A 25,782-nucleotide genomic window follows, 5' to 3' on the forward strand; every position below is an offset into this window, starting at 1 on the left:
ACCTTCATTTAATTTAAGCTACATTTATTTTCAAATAAAAATATTTATATTTTGCATAAAGAATCAAGCATATTTTAAGGACTTTGAATTGCATTTTGAATTGCTTTTCATGACAATTAATGTTTTTTATTATTTATGTTAATATATATAAATGTTTTATTTTAAACAAAATATAAATAATAACAGAAAAAAATAAACAAAACCTTTTCAAAATATCTTATATTTGTCCAATGTTTGTTTCCAGTACCCTAAAAATGTACATGTTAAGTAATTTATACAAATTTTAAGAAGTTTAATTTCTATCAGAAATATTATCTAACATGACTTAATTAGGAAATGACACCAACAAAGACATTTGTAAGGTACAGTAATAACTGCACGTTTTCAAGCTTACATGTATGTTGTACATACTTCATAAAATGTGATTCAATTACAAAATGCTTGTTCATATATGTTTATCTTGCTTGGTTGCTTAAGACTTATTTTGAGGCAGTTCCTTGGAAGAAAATCTGATGTATTATTGCGGCCAGCCTCTCTAAGAGGAAGACACACTTCCCCAAACAGGACGAAGGTCAAATTGGTTAAAGCAGCCTCAGGTTGAATGCCTGTCCACCAAAAAACATCAACAGTCAGGCAGGTCTCTTTGTAAATCATACTGTACAGTATGTATCAGGTTTAAAACTCTTCAAACACTTTTTTTTTTTTACTCCCACTTCACACAGAGGCATGAAAACACAACATGTACACTTCAAGTTCTGACTAACCACAAACCAGTCATGCACCCAATGAGGTTAGTATCATGAACAAACAAAACAAGCTAGCGAAATCTCTGAAAGTTGCCCAACTGATGGCAACAGACATCTGAACAAATGAAAAATAATGCAGTTATTTGTAAAGTTGTAGCATTAATAAATAATAAATATTATACATATTTATTATGAATTGTTGCAAATTTTTATGGCCTATGTTGGTGGTGCTTGAGAAGGTAAACATATTATTTTCTCATGATTTCTCTTTTAGATTGATTGATAATTTATTTATTTATGTTTTGCCTGGCCACTGGCAACAATACAGAATAACAAAGCAACACACATACACAAACACACACACACACACACAGAGAGAGAGAGAGAGAGAGAGAGAGAGAGAGAGAGAGACTTATAAAGTCAATTACATAAAATTTTATTTGTCTAATTTGAATTTGTAAAGTAAGACTGATTACCCCTTGGTTAACTGCTAGTTGGTTAAACTAGACACAGTCTTAACATAGTGGCTTTGTTTATGTAACTGGTCCCAGTTCAGTAAACTTTCAACGGACGTTAACAGAAGTAGGCTATTATTAAATTTCAGTGTCTTGAATATGATTGAATTAAAAGTTCAAATGTGTTGTAATAGTTAACCAAAACATGGTTGTTACTTGTTTTTGTTTTTTTCATTTACTATTTTTTTATTTTATACAGCCAATTTAACTTATTGTAAACCCTGTCTGTGCACAAATAAAATAAAGATATTGCAAAATAATATTTAAGAATATATTTTCATTTCATTTTAATGAATGTTGCAACTGCCCCTCTGGACTATTGCAAACATCCCCTGTTGTGGGGTCAGTTGCAACATTTGACAACTGTCATGTGTACATGTTAAAGTAGTGCAGGTAAGTAGCTGACAGATGTGGATGTTTTCATATTTTTATTTTTATATTTTACTTTGTAATACAAACAATATCTGAGAAACTAAAAGAAATTAAAAAAAAAAAAGTAGTGCAACCTTCCCCACTCTACTCTAATATTAATCAGCAATGCCAATAATTTGTTTATTTGGCAAAAGTTTGCTAAACGGTGTGAATCGATTCACATATGTCTGGATTGCTCTCTCTCTCTGAATCATCTGAAGCGGTCAAAACAGACAGTATTGAGATACTTAAGAGTACAGTGACTAAACAGTGCTGGATGAAATAGATATTTACCAAGAGAGTTAACGTCGAGAAATTGTAGATACGGCTGAGTCGCGTATAAGCAGACAATATATATATATATATATATATATATATATATATATATATATATATATATATATATAATATATATATATATATCGTATTTTCCGGACTGTAAGTGGCACTTTTTTTCATAGTTTGGCTGGTCTTGCGACTTATAGTCAGGTGCGACTTATTTATCAAAATTAATTTGACATGAACTGAGAGAAATGAACCAAGAGACAACATTACCGTCTACAGCCGCGAGAGGGCGCTCTATACTGCTCAGTGCTCCTGTAGTCGACACTGAAAACACAGAGCGCCCTCTCTCGGCAGTAAACGGTAATGTTTTCTATTGGTTCATGGTTCTAAATAAATGCGACTTATAGTCCAGTGCGACTTATATATGTTTTTTTCCTCATCATGATGTATCTTTGGACTGATGCGACTTATACTCAGGTGCGACTTATAATCCAAAAATAACGGTTAAAAAAAAACAAAAAAACAAAAAACAAATATATATATATATATATTTATTATTATTAAAAATAATCAAATAAAAATGTAAACCCAAAGGACTTCCAAATTGAATTGCTTAATGCTGGACAGTATTTACTGTGAGTTTTTAAAAACCGTGGTAATCAAATTCGGTTTTAATTCTAATTGAAATATTAAACAGCAATAAAATGTAATACTAACTGTTGGGAATGTTATAGTATTTCATCTGTTTATAACCTCTATTTACACGTAGCCAGTCATTCAGACTGATGGCAGAAGGATATGTTAAAGAGCGTGACACACACTTTCCCTGTATATTTCAACCAATCCAATGATGACTTTGAAACTCCTGAAGTGTTTCAAATTTTGTGTGTCGAATGGATCAGACATTCAGCCAAAGGTCCAGGCTACAGTAACAGTTAATCAACATTTTTGATTAAGGCAATGTACGTTACATAATATATATATATTACAGTGAAATAGCTTAATTGAAGATTTTGGGGTCATTCGTGTTCTGTTGTAGTAATTTGTCCCAGTACCCACACTGGCAGTCTTTACACTTCAGCATGCTTACTCACATGACGTTTTTCCTCTGTTTGGCCCAAGTGTAAGTGGGTGTGAAGACCACAAGTTTGTGAATAACTTCTGATTAACCAATGGCACAGACCTACAACATAGTACTGTAAAAATGCAAGTTATGTTATGTTTATACTGACATGCATTTTTAGTGAAGAAGACACTGTTTTATTGTTTCCTTTGTAGAATGAAAAGTCAATTTTAAAAAAAATAAAAATAATAAAAAAAAAACCTTGGTAGTACATAGTGATTTTTAGTATGAGGATGCACAAGGCTATAGACTGTATTCACCCAATCAATGACAATGACACGGCAAATATGCAAATAAGGACATACTGTATGCTTCATGGTTGTGCATTATACTGTATATAATGATACTGTGAGTTTTGTAAAAGCCAACGTGGCTAGTGGTGTGGGTTAGAAAGAGAGAGTGAGAGAAAGTGTGTAACTATCTCGCCGTTATAGCTGTGTTGGTGGATTGGCTAAAGCTTCAACTGATCTCATTGAAGAAGTCAAACATCAGTCTTTGTTTTACCTTGACACTGTCTAGCTACCTAAGTAGAAAGATTTTGTGAGACAGACACTTAAATATAGTAGGCCCTCACATTTCTAATTTTTGTAACATATATTTTAGTGTGAGCTAAAGAGAAAGCATATGGGCAATTAAAAGAAAAACAGTGTGATAAAGTTTATGACTCTTGGTTTGTGTGTGGAGAGAGAGAGACAGGAAACTCCTGACCACTTCAACTGACCCTGAGGAATGTCAGATTCCTACAGATCCAGTCAACATCACATGCCAGCAGCTAATGGGCCAGATCACATTTCCCCCGGGAAATTAAAAGAAAATGATATTGTTTGCATTAAAGAAAACAAAGCACATTTTAAGAACTATTAAGATTTTTTAAATTGCATTTCATGACAATAAATGTTTTTATCATTATTTCTATCATTTTATGTAAATGGTTTAACGAAAAAAAAAATGTAAATGTCAAAATTCTATAAAAAAAATCAAATTAATAAAATGTATTCATAGTTACAGTAAATTTATGCTGTCCAGATTCAAAATAAATACACATTTTTCTTTCTTTTCCTCTCTTAAACACACAAACTCACACATTCAGAAAGTCGTTCAAGAGTCATGGTGTAGGGGTAATCTAGAATAATCCTGCTTTATTGGCTGTTACCACTGTGACGCAGGTCCGCTCCCCCTGATAGATTCTGGGTGACATCTAACCTGACCTGACATTACGGCCAGTCCTTTATACTCACGCACTTACCAACTTGTCTCCCTAACACACACACACACACACACAGTTACACACGTCCGTCTCACTCCCTCACAAACACACGTTTGCATAGCCATCTAAACAGGGAGTTGATTTTCCCTTAGTCTAGTAATTCAATTACTATAGACTAACCCTAACACACAATCCAAGCCCTAAAATAAATCTGCAGCACTTTTAGAAGCGAATAAAGACACTGGAGTCTTTATGAAGCATTTTTCTTTTAAGGATGTCCACTTAGGACATATATGGAGTAGCTAGGTGCATTTTTCAGCAAAATATCCCCTGAAATAAAGCATGGTTTTATTTATGTCACATGGCTTGTTTACTGTGCTTCAGAGACTGAAACATTTTTACTCACATTTATAAAAGTACAATTCAACTTCTTTCTCTAGAGGGCAGCATTGACATTCACTGTTGTCTATAAAGGCAGAAAGGTCGATTTTTAAGTAATTATGTACCTCCACTCTAATTTCCTTTAGAAATTCTGTCATTTTTGACTCATATATATAAATAATTTTAAACATTGTGTTGTCCTGTATCAATAAAGTTGTTTCGTTGTGCCATAGAAACAGAATAAATAACATAAGACAAAAATTCTAAGCTATACTTTGCTCATTATAAATGTTGCTGTACTGTTTTAACAGGTCGGTATATGGGTATAACTGTGAATAATATCACTGTAGTAGGTGAGGACTGTCTGGATTGGTGCGCGCAGCTATCAGTCAAAGTCTCCGTCACTCCTGCATTAGTTTGCGGGTTAATCTCTACGCGTCCTCACTGTGTGCAACCGAGATGACATGAGTAACCAGCAGTTTACACAGAGCCACAGCTGACAATGTGATCCTGCAAGTAGGTCTTCCATTTAATTATTAATGATTATGCACATCAGTATTCTTTAGTCCGCACTTTAACATGATCTGCATATTACTGGTTGACCTATATATTTATTTTTTACAGATAAAAACAAAAACAACATGTAAAAACTCGAAGCTTCCAACTTTCGCTTTGGTTGAGGAGAGGGACGGGGTCTTCTGCTATTTGACATACGTATTCTTGGAAACACGTGCCCTTTATTGTCGGACACTAAAACTCTTTGCAATCATGCAGCAATCATTTTGATCATCACGGTCCCCCAGAGAACCACGCTCGCCACGAACTCCAGCTCTCTGAGCAAAGGCGCAAACTGGACATCTGGAGAGCTTTTACGCACAGAGGTGAGGCGCAGCGGCGAAACGCAATGCATAGACGTGCATATAAACTCTCGCCCGACTAAAAATACTTTTTCTACATTTATTTAATGAAATTGTGATATTTTCTTCTTTCATCCGCTACTTGTTTCGTGTGATTTGGCCCAAAACGACCCGATTGTAGGACTATTTAGGCTATAACAGACCGATCTGTAACCACTCGCCATGGAAGCGAATCTAAGTAACTTGAGCGTGCTGAACTGGGAGCAGGTGAAGCGTCTCGATGTCATCCTCACCGAATCCATCCCCATTCACGGCAAATGGAACTTCCCCACTTTGGAGATGAAGCCTCGGGATATCGTCAAAGTCGTGCGGAGGCGCATGGAGGAGCGCAAGATTCACGTCCGGGAGGTCCGGCTGAACGGTTCCGCGGCCAGTCACGTTCTGCACGAGGACAGCGGTTTGGGCTACAAAGACCTTGACCTCATATTTTGCGCGGACCTGAAAGGAGAAGTGGAGTTTCAGACCGTCAAGGATATCGTTCTCGACTCGCTCCTGGATTTCCTGCCTGAAGGAGTGAATAAAGAGAAAATCACCCCAGTTACATTAAAGGTGACCATATTATTTGAAAATTATGTTGATTTGTTTAATTGTGTTGCGCCCTACTTAGTTTAAACCATCATAAACTTGTCTCTTTTGTATTATTATTATACTTTTTTTTTTTTTCAAGGGGTTTTGGCTATTTTTCAGCCTGGAGACCAGCTATAAATTTCAGCAAACCAGCTTAGTCTGGTTTAAGATGTTTTTAAACAAGTTAGCTAAAAATCCTAGCTAGGAATTTAAAAGCTGTGGGTTCAAACCTCGCAAGAGTTGTTTCGTCACCCTCCAGCAAATCACTTAACCTCAGGTTACTCCATCAGGACTGTCCTTATACTGTCAGTTTGGATAAGAGAGATTCAGCTAAATAACCACTTTGTTACTGATGTAATGTATATGTTTAATGTGTTTAATAAAGGGGAAGTGCACGACCTGCTATGATTAAACACTGACTGGATCTAGACATGTCCTAGAGAGCGTATATTACATTTAAGCTGTAATAAGATAAGGCCACAGTAAAAATTCTGGCTTCTACTACAAATAGGATTTGTCTAAACCAATTTACTATGGATCCGCTTTCTCCTCTCTCTATTTAATGTATGCAAAGGCAGACAGCCTTTACGTGTATGCAAATTAGGCAAATATAATTAAAAGCAATAGCATTGTGAAGGAATGCCTTCATATGCAAACACACTTTACAATGACAAAATTATCAACTGTAGTCTTCTGCTTTTGAGAGTATGCCTATTGCAGATATATTCATTTTTTTCTTGCACACATTTAAATAATACCAAGGGCAATGACTTCAATAATTATTTATTTTTCTGCTTAAACATTTCATACTGCACCCACATACCCTTTTGTGCATCTTTTAACATATTTATATTTTAAAAGGGTCGTATTTTGCTCTTTTACAAAGATTTTGTTTTGGGGGTGTATTAGAACAGGATCTCATTTTACATTTTACATTATTACAACACCTCTCTCCCCAGTCTGGCACAAAAGGCTCAAATGGTTCCCTTTATCCAATGAAGGCCCACCTTCTGAAATACGAAATGTGCTGTGATTGTTTAGCTGGTCCAGTGTGTGTTGTGTTTGACACCACTTGGCGCCTGATCTGAAAATGTCATGCCCATTATTATAGCCAACTGCCAGCTTCAGTGTAAATATTTAGTCAAAATCAAATCAATTCCAGCACGATTTAAACTCGGATGATTGTAAACACTCTTAAGTCCATCTTTCTCTGGAAATCTAGGGTATCTCAGACATAGTGATGTCACTCCCTTCTCTGACTTATAGTGCAGCTCAACCAGTATTTGTGATATTACAAATCCCAGAAAATATGCCTTGTAGTCCAAACGAGTCGTTCGTTGTAGTTTTTGAAAACCTTTTTTTCTCTTTCCTCAGGAGGCTTATGTGCAAAAGATGGTGAAAGTGTGTAATGATTCAGACCGCTGGAGTCTAATCTCCCTCTCCAACAACAGCGGGAAGAATGTCGAACTAAAGTTTGTGGATTCCCTGCGGCGTCAGTTTGAGTTCAGCGTTGACTCTTTTCAGATCCGTCTGGACTCCCTCCTCCTCTTCTATGGGTGCTCTGAAAACCCTATGGCTGAGACATTCCACCCCTCCATCGTGGGAGAGAGCGTTTACGGAGACTTCAATGTAGCCTTGGACCACCTGCAGCGGAAACTGATCTGCACGCGAAATCCAGAAGAGATCCGGGGCGGCGGCTTGTTGAAGTACTGCCACCTGCTGGTGCGGGGTTTCCGTGCGGCTTCGGAAGTCGAGATGAAGCTTCTCGAACGCTACATGTGTTCCCGGTTCTTCATCGACTTCTCAGATGTGGCGGAACAGAGGCGCAAGTTAGAGTCCTATCTGCAGAATCACTTTGTGGGATTAGAGGATAGGAAGTATGAGTACCTGACCACGTTATACAGTGTTGTCAATGAAAGTACAGTATGCTTGATGGGACATGAAAGGCGACAGACTCTGAGCCTCATCACCATGTTGGCGGTACGTGTTCTGGCAGAACAGAATGTAATTCCCAATGTGGCTAATGTCACTTGCTATTACCAGCCTGCACCATACATTGCAGATGGCAACTTTAGCAATTACTACATTGCTCAGGTGCAGCCAGTCTATGCCTGCCAGCCCACCCACACATTCTCGCCATGGTTGCCCTGCAACTGATCAACTTTTAACTCAAATTTTGTCCAACATGTTTAATCAGAGCACTCGCCCAATGAGACTAGTTGACAAGTTTTTTGTGTGCTCTACAACATGAGGAAAACCAATACTTTCCCAGTTGGCTGTTGCCTGCTTGCTGCCAGAAGAAGCTACGAGCACGCCGGATGAGAGAAAGGGGGTGTAGGGGAGGTGAGGTACCTTGGATTTGTTCCAGTCAGGCAGCACGGTCTACCTAGGCTTTCCTACAGACCTACAGAAGCACAACACTGTTTTTGAACATATGTGTGTGTAACAGACATACTTGAAGAATCAAAGGTATACCACATAATGTGTTGAAAGGGCAGACAGATTAGCAAGATACATTTTTGATGCCCATTACTCATGCTACCAGACTGAAATGAATGGACACATTTCTCGAGCCAAGGATATTCTCATAGATACCAGATACCCAAAACAGTGCCTTAGACTGAAAAATTAAAGTCACTCCGTGAATGACCCTGAAGTATGTTAGTCAAGACATCTTTTTGGAGACACATATGAGTGAAGGTAATGTACAATAGCAAATGGACGATGAATTTTGAAGGCCATTTGATCATGGATTTCCAACAGATAGTTGTAAGACTTATTTTTTTATAATTTATTAATTTGGGGGGTCCGTATGAAAGGGTTGCTGTATGAAGAGCCATTTTTCCATCTAAAGCAACTGGCAAGATTTGTATATCTGTGTGCAAGATTGAACATGAGAGTTTTCCACAGTTTCTTGTCTCATCTAAATTTACCTCAATGTACTGTTGGCTCAGTGCGGGTGCAGCTCAGATTAAAATGTCCAGGGCAATGCCATTATATCTAATGCAGAGAAGTAAAACAGGTCACTTTTGAACAGGAATACAATTAGTAAAAATAGGTTATGTCCAAATTGTTGTTGTAATATCCAGGTTACCTGGCGTCTTTCTGAAGACCGAATTATTACACAGCCACCAAATCCAGAGATTAAATCTTTGACACATCTAACCTGTATAACCTGGGGGATTAAGACCAACAGAGAAACAGCAGCTCATTTAAGACATATACCAAAGATATTCTTGATATTCCTCATTACAATATTTGTCGTAAAAGCATCTACATGCTGTTGGAAATTAATGCAACACAATCCCCCACTTGAATTATTCCATGAAGTCTGAAAGTGAGTGCTCTGACATATGTTAAGGCCCCCAATGCTCCCAAATCCACACTTTGGCGACGCAATGCTGCATAGCCTGTCCAGTAGTAGACTTAGGGTGGAGACTGGGCAAAAGGGGGACATTAGGGGCACTTAGGCACATTCTTGTTTAGAATCTAAAGAAATGGACCCCCTTCGTTCACATGCATTTGATGGCTGTATCTTAAGGCCATGTCCAAATGCTCCTCTAAGGCTTTGTGGTCCTCAGCAAAGTCTACAATTCAGTGATTTAATGCTGCATAGATTTTCCAGTAGCAGTCCAAAGGTGTAAAATGGGTAAAAGGAGGGCATTGGGGCACTCAGGAGCACCTTTCAGAATAAAAAAATAAATGGCCATATGTCGAGGCCTTGTTCTAGATGCTCCCTTAACCCTTGCGGTCCTCATATGAGCCTACACTCTGGTGATACAATGTTGCATAGTCTGTCCAGTAGATTTGCATTAACTGATCATACAGAGATGGACACTTTCCTCCCATATTCTCACTCACATATAATCTCCTATTTTTCTACTGAACCTTCTATTTTTGTACATGTTTGAGCTGAGGTCTAGGTTAGGACCTTAGTCTAATGCTGTGAAAAGTTACTGTTGTGTTTTATGAGTCGAAAGAACCGGCCAAGCAGTAGTGCAGCAAATTCTCAACAACTGTTGATGTAAATTTTCATTTTGAGTCATTGCATTTGGGTGGCCACACAAGTGAGTATGTCTCAGTCTATGTGTGTTTTATCTTCTAAATTAAACTTGTATGTGAATTCAGATGTGGAATTCTGAGCTCACTGCTGTCAATATTGCGATGCATCATGTATTTGCAAATATGAATGACTCATTAAAAGGTGGTTTCTTTTTTAAATACATTGCCTCAATGATGTTTGTTACCAACAAAATGTCACACACAAGTCTCTATTTAACCCTTGTATCATGTTGTTGTTCTATAGATTATCTCTTCCTGTTGTGTGGTTTAAAAAAAAAAAAAAAAAAAACTATGATATTCACACCCTGCTGATAAGCCAGCATTTGTTGTGTTTTGGATGGTTTTACTGGTTAAAAGCATGCTAAACCAACACGAGCACTTTCTAGCACAAACAAGCCTTGACTAGCCTAAAAGCGCAATGCCGTTGTAAGATAATGTTTTCACCAGGAAACTGTGTTAAAAACATACATTTTTTTCGAATGTAACTAATTAACACTTTGTTACCATGCCATCTGTTGTTGCAATGCAACAGAAACTGATCTGTTAGTCTCTAATGCTTAAAGTAGCAGTTGGTCAGTCTGTTTATAGTACATCATGTAGGCTAAACAATGCACCAATCTACCTGTTTAACGATTTCTTAAACTTTGTACTTTGGCAACGGTACATCTCTCACCCTCCAAGCTATCTGCTATGGTTTCATCTTCGCTTCCTTCCTCTAAACTGTTAGCATCTTTTGATGCTAACAGTGCTATTGATACTTTCTGCTCCACTCTTACATTTTGTTAAGACACTTCTTGCACCACACCTTCTACCCCTTGGTTATCTGATGTTCTCCACCAACATCGCTCTAAGCTTAGAGCTGCTGAAATGTTTATCAGTCACTCCTTTCTTCCTTCTCTGCTAATGCATCAACTGCTAAAAGGACATACTACTATAACAAAATGAACAATTTGTCTAACTCTCACATTCACTTTAAAACGTTTTCCTTGCTCCTTTGTCCCACCAAACATTTAGAAAGGCTCGTATAACCCCAGTTCTTAAGAAACCCACCCACTGGGGTGCTTCAGGGATCAGTTCTTGGACCACTTCTCTTCTCTGTCTACATGGCATCATTAGTTTCTGTCATTAAGAAACATGGCTTTTCATATCACTGCTATGCTGTTGACACTCAACTCTACCTCTCATTCCATCCTGATGATCCGACGGTAGCTGCTCGCATCTCAGCTCGTCTAACAGACATTTCTTGCTGGATGAAAGACCATCACCTTCAACTCAACCTTGCCAAGACAGAACTGCTTGTGTTTCCAGCAAACTCATCTTTTCATCACAATTTCACCATCAAGTTAGGCACATCAACACTCCAACACTCTTGGCAGGTCTGCCAGCCAGTTCTATCAAACCTTAATGTATAATTAATCCAGAATGAGGCAGCAATATACATTTTTAATGAGCTGAAAAGAATGCACATCACACCTCTGTTTATCAAATTGCACTGGCTACCAATAGCTGCACGCATAAAATTCAAGGCATTGATGTTTGCCTACAAAACTACCACTGGCTCTGCACACCTTCATTACTTCAGACTTATATGCCCTCTAGAAGATTGTGTTTATTTTGCCATCCCAAAGAAGCACAAACTCACTTTTACGGACTTATAAATTTAATGTTCCCTCCTGGTGGAATGACCTACCCAACTCAATCAGAGCAGCCGAGTCCTTAGCCATCTTCAAGAATTGAAATTCTATTCTTAAAAAAAAAAACAACAACTAGCTTTCTCATCTTTTTGTATTCTGTTTTATTTTACTTTACTATAAAAATTAACAAAAGCAAAAAAAAGACCTCTAACACTAGCTTGCTCTATTCTTTTTGTATTCTATATTTTTTATTTTTATTTATTTATTATATTATTTTAAAATCTGTGTACTGCGTTAAGATAACTGAGACTTGTTATAGCACTTGTATATCATTTCAGTTTTGTTGATTTTGATTGCTTCCATTTTCCTCATTTGTAAGTCGCTTTAGATAAAAGCGTTTGCTAAATGACTTTTTTGAAGTTTTTGTTTATATTCACCTGATCTTACATATGGTTTTGCAAAATTAAGATTAAAATAACTGAGTTCCTTTGAATTAATGTGAATCTGAATTTAATTTTTATTGTTATTTTTCAAAACATGGCTGTGAAGTCAACGAACGTGGCACTGATGAACGTTGTTTTTCTAGTTAATAATTACATGTCTACTTCTCTACATTCAAATTGCAATTCTGCATCCTGTTTGCTACCTCAATTTGAAATCAAATTTAAATTTAAAAGGCATTTTGGGAAATCAGTAGACCAACTTAGGTTGGTTTAAATGGTTCACTTTAATATTTAGACTTTTGTTCAGACAAATAATTTACATTCCCTCTCTTAATGTTGGAAGGTAAAATTCTATCCTTACACAAATAAATTTGTTAAACAAATGTTGCTCACTGTTGCTAACAGTTTTTTTGTACCTTAAATAGTTAAATGTGACACAAGCAACAACTTGGTCATGGAGTTTGATTTCCAGGGAACTCACATAAAAGTTCATGCCATTATGCATTAAAGTTAACAGTGAGTGTTACATTAGCTATGTGGCAAAGGGAGCTAACATAGCTAACACCCACATTAATAGGAGCCTAAATAGTTTAGCTCCCGCTTTGGCATACGTGCACTAGTTTACCTTGCACTCTGGGTTCAGCTGGCCGATAAATTGGGTCTGAGGGCATGTTAACGTAGAGTGGGCTGGGCTGTGTGTTATCCTCTTGTTAAGCAGCACTTTGAATATGCTATATTTAGCACTCCATGAGAGGGATATTAACCCATCTCCCCTAATCTGATTAAATGCTTAATAGCCCTGTGCTCAACAGTCTAGGGCAGTTAAAGTGCTCGGGTTCATGAGTATTGTACACATTCGCCCAGGTGAGAGCGCATTCCCTTACTGTCAAATTAAGATTGTTTTGTCAGTGTGTCCTACATTTTATTGAGATGAAGATACAGAAAGAAAAAAAAATGATTCAGAAAGAAAATGGTATGCTGAAAGTTCTTTCCTTCTCAAGTTCACCTCCTTCTCATGCTTTGAGACAAAGCAAACAAAAGCTCGCTCTGCTAAGCTGCAATCTTGGACAAGTCATCCACTGACCCAGCCTCAAGCTAACCATGTGACATGCTAATTAATCTGACGGTGTGTTTTTACTTATTCATTTGTGCCATTTGTATGCAGTTCCTCATGCTAGGCAATCCCTTCCCAAGACTATGAACTGGCACCTCATGTGCTATTTTGAGAGAATTGAAACCAACAGTCCTACTGTCTGTCTTTGTTCAATCTGGAGTGCCTCCTTGTGACAAAAATGACATACTGCATCTTTAATGAGCTGCGGAAAAATACTTCAGCTGCTTCACAATATTGCAACAGATAAATTGATCTGTAGGATGGCCAATGAATACTGTTTAATGGCTTTGTACTTTCAAAACTAGTGCATGCCACATCAGAGCTGTTTGATTAATGGATTACAGAAGGTTTTGCACTTGTTCTCGAAAACCTGGGTTTGGTCCAGATTTCATAAGGTTTGTTACACAATGGACTCTGGTTCTTAACCATACATTTAGTTCCTTCATTTATGAACACTTTTGGCCCTCTGGACCTTTTAAAATGATCATATAGCAAAACAATGTCATTTGCTATGATAGCACACTCATTATTGTTATTTTTACATTGCTTAGATTATCTATAATAATGTGTAATATTATGTCAGAAAACATGATTCAATTTGAATGGCTTTTGGATTACTGCAGAAAATAAATGTTTATTATCCCTACATGGTTTAATAATAATATTAACCAATGAACACAAACTGTTTGCATTTTGAAGCCAAAATGCAGTCACTAAAACTAAAAAGCTAAACATTTACAAATCACAACATGGTCACATTCCACCGCTGATCTTCCAGCTCTTTCAATCTTCATTTCAAATCCACAAATTGGAAAATATGCATTAGAATATTTGAAAGAGCATGATTACAAATGAGACAGTAAAAGTGACTATAAGTAGATGAGTTTTCATGCTCGGTGTGATGACATTTAATTTCACAGACAACCTCAAGAAGAATTTTGTTTGCAATTATTGTTAAAATTTATATAAAACGTGAAAATATGTTGAGCTTGTGTTAACAAAATACCTTATTTCAGATATTTAACCAAAACCCCATTCAAAAAACTCATTGACTTCAGGACGATGGAACCGGAAGTGCATAAATGTAAACTGATTTCTGAGTTTTAAGACTTATTTATGCAGCAAGATCATGTTTTCAGAAAAACTATCTTTCAGTGATGTAAGCCATGAAAACCACAGATGCAGGCGTTGTTGTTGTGAACACTGAGCGTACAGTATGTCCTCCGGTTCCCCCTCTTAAAACAGAGCTGTTGTTTGGATTTCTCTCTGCGGGAGACAATGACCTCTGACTCTTTACTGATCTTGTCGGTTGGATTCTCATTAGACCAATGAAGAATATTCCAGACGAGCATATCTCTGTTCTGTCTGTGTGCAATAGGAAAAAAGGAGGGGGAGTAGGGTTTCACAGAATCGCAAACGCTCAAGCCAGCAGCAATAATGCAAACTATACAGTTTAAAACTCAAAAAAACTTTTGCTGTCATTCAAAAGGATAGTTATGAAAGTCGTGATAGTTATGTAAATATTCTAAATCTCAAAATTCTGATCTCACGTCTCAGTTCGCAAAACTCATTTGGCTGTAAACGTAGCATTAGGAGACAGCCAAACAAGACATTTTCAATCAAACATTAATGTTAATGCTGACCGGCAGTGTAAACACAGACTGATGAAGGCCTCAGAAGGGAGTGAGAGATGCTGTTTGGGTAGCTAGTTATTAGTGCATGCTGAAAGTAATACGCAGAGTCCACATTGACTGTCATTTTCCTTCTGCTTAATAATAACACGGGTGAGTGTACTTGCCTATGCAGCGGTTGGGCATCTGTGGCAGACTTGATGGCGGAGTAATGTGAGATGAAAGTATTATGGTCCTTGGACAGATTTCTGCGTAGGAATGAGGGGGCTTTTCCACAGAATCTATAAATCTGCTGATAAACAGGACGAGCCAAGTGCAAATCTGGCAAAAGCCACGGCTCCTCCGCACACAGCCATATTACTGTCTGAGAATGTCATTATGGGAGCCTGCAGAGGGATACCAATAATATGTCAGCTCGAGGGTTATCAAAGAAGCACGCTTGATTAATCTCCAACAAAAGCTATGCATCCAAATTCAGTGGCTACTTAAGCCACACGTAAAGATTTCAAAAATCAAGTGGTTGTGTGCAAATCATAACCAAATTACTGTAAGTAATTTGTTTTCAATTTGAATTGTGGTTGCAAACTGAATGCAAAATCATTCCATTTGCATTCAGTTTAATTTTTATTAACATTTTAATTAAAAGAAATGAACTGAAATTAATAAAAATCATTAAATTGTATTTTTCAGGATGGATGGGATGCTAGACAGAACAATAGATAGATGGTGATAGAAATGGTGCACACGCTTTTCTCTAAACTAACTTCACTCTTCTGAGACATTGACTTTGAATCAAGTGTTTGAATACCTGCATTATCCTCTTATGATATTTCCTTCACTGACCGTGCGTGTGCATGGATCTATAACTCTGTCCGTTTGCATTGTCAGCGGTGATATATTAGTCTCCATAACTCCATAACCAGAACAGACGCCTCCTGCCACAGCTGCTCAGTAACTATTTCTCTGAGCCTGTTTGTAGAGCTGGAGTCTTTCTCTTCATGCTGCAGATGTGCAGGCCTTTGATGGAGGGGAACATCTGGAGCAGCTGGGCAGGAAAGAGCGATATGGAGAGCACCCTAAAATGGCTGAGATAATTCATCTCACTCCTCAGAGAAAGATTTCACTTGTAGCCCAAAGTTTGTATTATTTAAGGATTATGTGTCAGAAATAAGCTTCAAAGGGAGACTTAAACTGATGTTCATCTGGCTTTACAATGCACCTTTCCTCTGAGACCAATCAAAAATATGCCACATTAAGAACAGTGGAAACTACAATCGGATAATGAATACACAGTGGACCAGAGAATATTTGCGCACTTAAGCATTGTAGAGTTTATGAGTGTCATTGCATTAGAAACATCAAAGCATTTAGTTTGAACAGTTTTCAAAAATATTTCACAAAAGCTTATTAGATTAGTTGGTTAAAAGTAAAAATCTAAATCTAAAAAGTAAAAATCTAGTTAGTTCTGATGCATGGATGGATAAAAAGATAAATAGATAGACATGAATGAATGAATGATGCATGCACAGACAGATAGATGGATGGATGGATGGACGGATGGATGGATGGATGGATGGACGGATGGATGGATGGATGGATGGATGGATGGATGGATGGATGGATAAATGGATAGATATACATGGACGGACAGATAGAAATAAACCTCTTTTTCCAGTCTTCTCTCACAAATCCCATAAGAAACTCTTTGTGGATGATATCCAGAGATGTATAAAGTACTAGAGAACCATACTTGAGTAAAAGTACAAGTGCTCTATCAAAAAAGTGACTTGAGTAGAAGTAGAAGTGCTCTTTAAGCACCACACTTAAGTAGAAGTACTAAAGTATTCAACATTTTTTGTACTTAAGTATTGCAAGTAGTCTATTTTTAAATTTACTACTCAAGTACTGAAAGTAAAAGTAGAAGTATTGTGTTATGTAGCTATTAAAGAAAGTAGTCAAAAGTTTGAACATATTGTTTGTACTATTTCAAATGATTAACCTAAAGGACAATCACAATTCCTTTGACTGTAACTTCTTGTAAACAAAAAACGGTTACTAGGGTTAGTTAGCCCAATTTGCAAAATGATGTCATTAATAACTTACCCTCATGTTGTTTCAAGCCCATAAGACCTCAGAGGGTCATTTAGAATTTTTTGAAGCATCGAAAATACATTTTGGTCCAAAAATAGCAAAAACTATGACTTTATTCAGCATTGTCTTCTCTTCCGTGTCTGTTTTAAGACAGTTAAAAACAAAGCAGTTTGTGATATCTGGTTCGCGAACGAATCATTCGATGTAACCGGATCTTTTTGAAACAGTCCACCAAATCGAACTGAATCGTTTTAAACAGTTTGCGTCTCCAATACGCATTAATCCACAGATGAATTAAGACGTTAACTTGTTTAATGTGTCTGACACTCCCTCGGAGTTAAAACAAACCAATATCCCGGAGTAATTCATTGACTCAAACAGTACACTGACTGAACTGCTGTGAAGAGAGAACTGAAGATGAACACCGAGCCGAGCCAGATAATGACTCGTTCACGAGTCAAGAACCGTTTCTGTCAGACGCGTCCGATTCGTGAACCGAGGAGCTGATGATACTGCGCATGTGTGATTTAGCGTGAAGCAAACCGACACACAGAGCGTCTGGAACCGAACTGTTTTCTTTTGGTGATTGATTCTGAACTGATTCTGTGTTAATGTTATGAGCCCATGTGCAGTCAACGCCAATGACGCCATTGCATCGAGCGCAAAAGAATCGGTGAACTGTTTTCTTCAACTGGTTTATTGAATCGAACTGTCAGAAAGAACTAACGTTACTGGTCATCCGAAAACCGATGCAACCGGTTCTTGACTCGTGAACGAGTCATTATCTGGCTCGGCTCGGTGTTCATCTCTCTCTTCACAGCAGTTCAGTCAGCACGCGCAGTGTCGCTTGATTCGCTCAGTGCCAGCTTCATCAAACCTGCCATCTACAGTTCTGGCAGTGGTTTGTAATGGAATTATTCGTAACATTATTATAATTGTAACGAGTAACGATGCCGCACATAAAAAAAATATCGGAGTAAAAGTATTAAACTCAGCGAAAATATGTACCGAAGTAAAAGTGGAAGTAGGAGAAAAAAATAATACTCTAGAAAAGTACAGATACCGCCTTTTAGTACTTAAGTACAGTAGCGAAGTAGTTCTACTTCGTTACTATACATCTCTGATGATATCTACAAGCGCCAAACTGTCTATAAGCGTCATTCAAATCACCAATAAAAGTTGAAAATGCAATAAATCAGGAGACCCTTACCAGAACGAAGGAGGAAACTAGCATTTAAATGGTTCTTAGATATTCAATAGGTTCAGTATTCAATAGAAGTTATCTATCACTGTGATGTGTGGCTGCAGGCGTTGGTTATTTCATTATCCAGAATGGGTGCAAAAGGTCAAAAATATCCCTGTGTGTTCACATAATGCGGAAAAGGGATATGATGAAGATATACAGCTGGAAGTTTCCAAATTTTTAAAGCTATTTCAAATAAATGCTCATAAAGGATCATGTGACAATGGAGAATGGAGTAATGATGCTGACAATTCAGCGTTGCATCACAGGAATAAATATGATTTTAAAATATATTCAAACAGAGAACCATTATTTAATAATAATATAATAATCTTTCACAGTGTTACTGTTTTGAATCGAACGAATCATAAAAATGGCAGGCTATGAAGTTAAACTCACCGACAGCTTTAGAGATTGTTACCAGAGTCGTAAAATGCAATGTGTTCTTCTGAGTCATTGATATGATCTGTCCTATCTAAGAACATCTTGTAAAATAGAAACTTACCATATGTGCAAACCACTGATGAGACGGCAAACGTTTCCTCATAAACTCTGACATAAACAAATCAAATCCTAGGAAAGAATGTACAAGCACTTATGAGCACTTGCAAAGGAACTGATCCGTTGTTTTGTCACTTTTCATATAGAGTTTGTTAAAAAGCTCGTAATGATTATCTGTCTCTCATACACAGGCACAAAGACATGCTGTTGTAATTATGCATATAAACGTCTCCCAAGATTCATTAATGGAAACAGATTTCAATGTTTCTTGCAATTTCTTCACCCTTTTGTTCTCCTGAGGCTATTCTCCACTGTCACAAATCATAGTCTTTATCACACCCACAAAATAACGTGCAAACACCTGCTTGGCCCATACACACACCTGTTCTGAGGTAAGTAAAGCTTTTAACCATTAGGTAAAATGAAAACGTATCCGGCCCTTGAGAACTCGATGGTGAAGTTCAGCTTCAGATCGGTCATAAAGTACATGACATAACTCACAAATGTTTCAGACACACATTGTACTGATAATCAGATTAGTATATACATTCAAATATAGCAAACATATTCATTTTTTCATATTCAAATGTGCATTAAAGCCTCTGGATCATATTTGATAAACACAATTTTAAAGGTTCTAAATGAACAAGATGATCAAAACTTTTCTTAAAAATCCCTCTATTACATGCCTTCTGTCATGATCATAGACTGTATAAAAACATGGACGTACTGTAGTGTCCGTGACATCACCCGTAGACTCCTGAAGAGAGTTTTGTAGCAGAACTTCACTTGCGTTAGCATTCCCATTGACTCCCATTCATTTTGGCATCATTTTGACAGTGAATAACTTTACATCTGAGGCGTTTAAAGACTCCGTTTGCCCATTAATTATTTCTAAAGATACACGACAATGTACAAAGGGCTCCATTACCTTCTATGTTACATTATGGCCACGTAGAAACACTTTTTGTGAAAATAGGCTAACGATTGCGTCATAACCACTCGACTCTCTGTCGCATTACCGTACAGACAGGAGGAGAAGCTCGCAGGCAATTAACTTAATATGGCGTACTGGCGTTACATTTTAAAATACTATACAAAAAAATTAATCAGAATACTTACTCCTGCTCACTCACGCCAAAGAATTCCCCACTCAAGCTCACCGTCTCTGCAAGATTAAGGATGGCAGTTTGCACGCACAGCTACTAGAAGATTTACATCTGTCAGACAGGTTGCTGACGTCAAGATTAGTTTGAGTTTGCGCGTCAGAAACTGAAGTGCAAAAAAAACGCTAAAAATGGGCTTCACTTGTCTCAGTTGAGTTCCAATGGGGTCGCTGTGTCCATTTCTTTCACTGTCTATCACTGTCTGTCTATCTTTTGTTTTTGAGGCCTAAAGTGTGGAGAGCGAGCCATTGCCATCTTGGCAGCGCGTCACCGCGCGACTCTCCTGGGCAATCGAAAATGGGCAAAAGGGCGGGAGCTGGTTGCTGAAACCACGCCCACTTAGCGCGACGGCTGTGACAGCAGTGGCAATTCACCTGTCACTCACGTGGCCACGCCCTTAATTATGCAGAACTTTAAGGCTTAATATAATTTAAACGGATGAGTTATAAAAAAAAAAAATGCACCCCACTCACAGTCTTCATGAAGGAGAAAATTAGCTAGTCCAAAATATTTTTTTTTCACCAGGCTGAAAACATGTTTTTTTCTGCTGTAAAGTTGGGCATTTTAACATGAATTGCAGTTTTAGTCACTTCCTTCACTAGAGAGAGAGAGAGAGAGAGAGAGAGAGAGAGAGAGAGAGAGAGAGAGAGAGAAGTTGCCGCTCGGTCACGACTGATAGTTCAGACTTTTTTAGCGAATAAACATAACGATAACTTTTATGTTGCTAGTAATATTTTAAAATGAGTAATATTGAAACCACTTGCTGTAGGTTTACTTAATCATAATTTTATAGAAAAATAATGTTAATATTAAAGTATCAAATATGATGCATCAGGCTTTTGAAGAAAAAGTTAATTTTGTTTAACTCTCAATCATCATTGTATTTTATTGCATTGCATTATATGTTTAAAAACTTCAGAGCTTTGTTCATAAAACTAAGCATTTAAATATAATCTTACAAAAAAATATTAGGTTCAATAAACTATTATCACTGACTATCATTTCATAGGCTTTACAAGGTTTTATTCTTTGGTACCTGATTGGCACCTGACCTTAAAAAGAGGATGTTTCAAGCCAGAATAAAGTGACATTGGCCGAAAAGGAAAGCCTTTTCAGTAGTGGAGAAAGGTACGCTATATAAAGTATTAGTTTCTTAAATAGTTCCAGAAAAGTGGATTAAGAAAATAAACAGTAGGACGTCAGGTAGGCTAAGATGTATGAACTGGAAGATAAAGAAAGAGCTAATTAACTTTTCTCTTATTGTGAACTTGAACTTTTTTTTATCTCCCATTGACTCCCTCTTTTCATGCCATTTTCCTCCCTGTGTCTCTTTCTCTCAGTCCGTAAATCTCACGTCCTCAAGCAGCTGTTGGGGAAGGAAGACATACTTATTAATCCATTTCATCTTTGCCAGAAGGAGATGCAGTAAATTTGGCCTTTCACACTCCTCAGCAGCACCCCATGCCGAGCCTCAGACTATAGAAACATAAAAAATGAATAAATCATACCGTTACTGCACTCACAAGACAAGAGTTGACAACTGAAAACACGGGAGACTAGACTTCCAACTGATGTCAGCAGAGTTTGTTCTTGGCATGCTGCTAAGATAATGGTGTAATACACTTAGTACAGTAATAAATATGAGAACATATTACATTTTCAATATCATCAATATTTCCCCCCTCACTGGTTTTATTGCAATGCATTCTGGGATTCCTTCTCTTTGAAAGATATATGAAATATTACTTTAGAATTCTTCTAAAACAAGTCATTCTTATAAGGCAGCTATCAGTAAGGTAAAAATAATACTTTTTTTCAGCAATAATGCATTAAACTGATCAAAAGTGAAAATAAATGTTATAAATGATTTCTATTTTAAACGAATCCTGTTTTTTTTTACTAGTATTTTCAGTACATTTCTATACTATTCTACATCATCGCTCTCTTTAATCTTTACAATTTCCAGCTGTGTGTGTGTGTCTGTGTGTTTAGCACAGCTGTTTTACACCTCATTTAACACCTCATTTGTTGTTTGTTTCACGTTTTGTCCACATCTGCAGATTTATTCTCTCTCTCTCTCTCTCTCTTTCTCTCTCAATTTCCATTTAGTTTGCTTAAGTGGCACGAAAAATGATGTACATTTGTATTGTCAGTTTTTCCAGCTTACAGCAGCATCACAGAGTATAAAATAAAATAAAATAAACAGATATTCAGTAAAAAGAGAATGCTTAACAAGACAATCCTTGTGGTAGATATAGATGGATAAAACGGTTCTTTTTATTGGCAAATTTTCTATTTTGTGGCATATGTTTATTCAAAGATGATGAATGCTTTGGCCCATGGTTAGCACATGTGTCCAGTTCAGTCCTTCTTAGATGCTTTTGCACATCCTTTATCTGCTGAACCTGTGAGTAATTCATCAAGGTTTATTCACAGTTTATCCTTTCATCGCATATTAACAGTCTGTCATGTATTTTTACAGCCAAATTGCATTGTACATTGTTTTAGTGTTTGGGTTTCCCAATAGATTACATAATCATGATTTATTTGTGATGAAATCTGGTTCAATCTAATTAAAGTTCAGAATGTTAGTCTGTAGAGTGTTAAGTGAAGTGAAGTGAAGTGACATTCAGCCAAGTATGGTGACCCATACTCAGAATTTGTGCTCTGCATTTAACCCATCCGAAATGCACACACACAGAGCAGTGAACACACACACACACACACACTGTGAGCACACACCCGGAGCAGTGGGCAGCCATTTATGCTGCAGCGCCCGGGGAGCAGTTGGGGATTCGATGCCTTGCTCAAGGGCACCTAAGTCGTGGTATTGAAGGTGGAGAGAGAGCTGTTCGTGCACTCCCCCCACCCACAATTCCGTCCAGCCCGAGACTAGAACCCACAACCCTTCGATTGGGAGTCCAACCCTCTAACCATTAGGCCACGACTTCCCTAACTAGGCCAAGACTTCCCTAAATTTGAACATCTATATACCAAAATATTTATGTCATGCATCCTTTTTAGACAATAGCGCACAAGTTCGAAAGATACCCAAGGGATAAAATTACACAGGGATTTGTGTTGTCTTTGCTCAAAAACACTGAAATGGGTTGAAACGCTGCCCATCTGTTTTCTTTCTTCTTTTTTTACACAATGCTGACAGATGTTTCAACATCATGTTTCGTCATATAAACCTGTGCTCTGTAAAAGTGTTTTTTATGACCCAGCTAGCCTGCACAGTTACATTACAGACAGTTAGAGGTGTTGGGCCTTTACTCCTGAGATATATCATCTTCATATGAACTGCTACAGCTCCCCAATGACATTACAGCTCGCACAGGAAGTGTTGCACAGACCTCCGATTTCTCCCGTTTTCCACATAAAATACATGTCAAAGCTGCAATGAGAAGGAGGGTATTTACAAAGAATGAACTGCGTCATTTGTTTTCACATGTTGTCTGTGTTCTTTTGGCACAAACATCCCGTTTAAATTGAATTCTGTTTCACAAATTCTTTTGTTGAAATCAAGTTGCGAATGGTTGAAATAAAGTTGTCGGTTACACATTAAGCTGGCATAAGAGAGCGTATTCGTAGATCACCTTTAAATACGTATTGTGCACTGCTGGCTAGCCATCATGCTTTGGGGCTGGGGTCAAACCAGAATTAATTTTTTTACATTTGTGAAGCATATCACCATACTAGCATCTGATTAAGTTGAACTCTGGGAAAGTTTTGTGGTGAAATGAACAGTAATATGCTACAGTGATGCAACAAGATTGATTCATTTCCGCAGAGTGGTATTGTCAGACATTTCAGTGTAACGGTTCAAAAGCGATTCTGAAGTTCTTTTACAATAATCTGCATCTTGGATAAGTTTCCTTCATCAAAGTTATGCACTTATCCTAATACAATAGGCCTAATACAGACATTAATGCACAAACCACACAGATAAGCTGTATAAAACAGTCTCCATGATTTAAATTAACCACTTAAAATATAAGTGGTTAATTAACAGTACAGATCACAGCATGCTCACCATAGTTGAATAAGAGACCAAAATGTAGTTTATTTTATTTAACTGAAAGCCAGCTTAAACAATGCAGTGTGCACTACACACAAATCAAATTCTATGGAAATCATCCATGCAAACACGCACGCACAGGCACACATACATACACACACATATTATAAAAATTCCTTGTGAAAACATTTTTGGTTACTTCAGACCGCCCAGAAATGCACAACTGACAAATCATTTTCTGACAGTAGTCATTGCAGACTACATTTTGATCATGATTTAAAGAAACGGGGCAACTAGAATTGAGTTGAAAATTCAAATATATAGTTTATTTATATAAAAGGTATATTTGTGTATAAAGTTGCTTATCATAGTGTTATTGCCATTCCCTGTCCCACCCACTTCTATGAGAATAAGGAAGTTGCCGCCACTAACTGATAGCGATGAACCATTGGAATTACTTTCATAAAACAAATTCATTACACACCTTATTGATGATAAATACTTTATATGGCAAGCAGATGAACCCAGAATATAAATGCAATGCGCAAAGTTTAATACGAAATGTTTTCCCATGGAATTTTCTTAAGAGTGTAGGATGCTTAGGAGCAAATTCACTATATAGTTTACATAACCTAGCATATTTCTGGGTAAAGCCTGCATCTTATTTAGTGAACTGCACTGGATCTGCTGCCACACTCTCACTGAGAAAGTGGAACTGACAGAAGAGAAAAAACAGAACTAGATGTGTGAAGAAAAGAGGGAATGAGTAAGAAAACCAGCTATTTATCCTGCACATTACCAGGTTTTAGACCAACTCTCAAAGCGCTGGAGGTGAGGACTGGAGAATGTTTGTCATCCAGTAGGTCATGTTTCTGGAGCAGATGATGTGGGAGAGGACCATTGTTCTGCAGTCTAAGCGTTCAGCAAGGATTATAATGAGCTCTTTCGGCTGTTCGTCATCCCCTGAGCCAGATTCGGTTCTGTCTGCAGGGTGAGGTAGACGAGAACATCAGAACCAGATGTGAGATCCAACTCGCTCTGGCTCGGACCGCACCAGGAACCACACTCTGTTGTTAGCTGATGACTCACCAGCTGCTATTGGCTGGTGGCCACCCCCAGAAAACAAGACAAAAATCATTATTTGCTGTTTTGTTGATAGTTTTGACTCTTTTGCAATCTCTCAGTTTTCCCATTCAGAATATGCTAATCTTTTTGACATATTGTGCCATTTTGAACTGTCCCATTAATCTCTATAAAATCTGCAGTAAAGCCGCAAAAATGCATTTCTTGTAATCTCGTCACTTGTCACAACTGTAGAACAATATTTACTACTCCACTAATATAGGTGGTGAAATGAAAAACTGACATAAATAAATAAATAAAATAAAATAAAAATAAAAGTCTCTGGCATTCTGTGCATTTCTTCACACACACACACACACACACACACACACACATATATATATATATATATATTCTATGAGAAGAATGGATTTTATGATCATACTGTCAGTACAATAATAGGATGGGTTGGCAACCACTGGTATGCAAACTAAAAGACAAAATAGATTAAAATTATGTTTTTATTTAATTGAGAGGTTTACTTGAGCAATATTGAAGAGATTTACCCAAAAACATTGTCATGCATGCAAAATCTCTCATCTCTCATGTGCATGTGTCAACATTTTGTGTAATAAAGTGCAGCTTCCATCTTAACCATGCAT

At 37.3% G+C, this 25,782-nt stretch overlaps 1 protein-coding gene across 2 annotated transcripts; it reads left to right on the plus strand.

Moving 5' to 3' along the window:
* The first annotated feature begins 5,049 nt into the window (after positions 1-5,049).
* On the plus strand, positions 5,050-10,373 carry LOC113080402 (terminal nucleotidyltransferase 5A-like). 2 transcript variants are annotated; one of them, XM_026252574.1, is made up of 4 exons: positions 5,051-5,184; positions 5,293-5,549; positions 5,707-6,134; positions 7,527-10,373. In XM_026252574.1, the coding sequence occupies exons 3-4, from the start codon at positions 5,748-5,750 to the stop codon at positions 8,307-8,309; spliced, it is 1,170 nt and encodes a 389-aa protein (XP_026108359.1). In that variant the 5' UTR covers positions 5,051-5,184; positions 5,293-5,549; positions 5,707-5,747; the 3' UTR covers positions 8,310-10,373. The 2 variants fall into 2 exon arrangements, with proteins under 2 accessions (XP_026108358.1, XP_026108359.1); XM_026252573.1 differs by having other exon boundaries at positions 5,050-5,184; positions 5,293-6,134.
* The last annotated feature ends 15,409 nt before the right edge of the window (positions 10,374-25,782 follow it).

This window comes from Carassius auratus, unplaced genomic scaffold, assembly GCF_003368295.1.
Source record: "Carassius auratus strain Wakin unplaced genomic scaffold, ASM336829v1 scaf_tig00031195, whole genome shotgun sequence".
In the NCBI taxonomy this organism is placed as follows: Eukaryota; Metazoa; Chordata; class Actinopteri; order Cypriniformes; family Cyprinidae; genus Carassius; species Carassius auratus.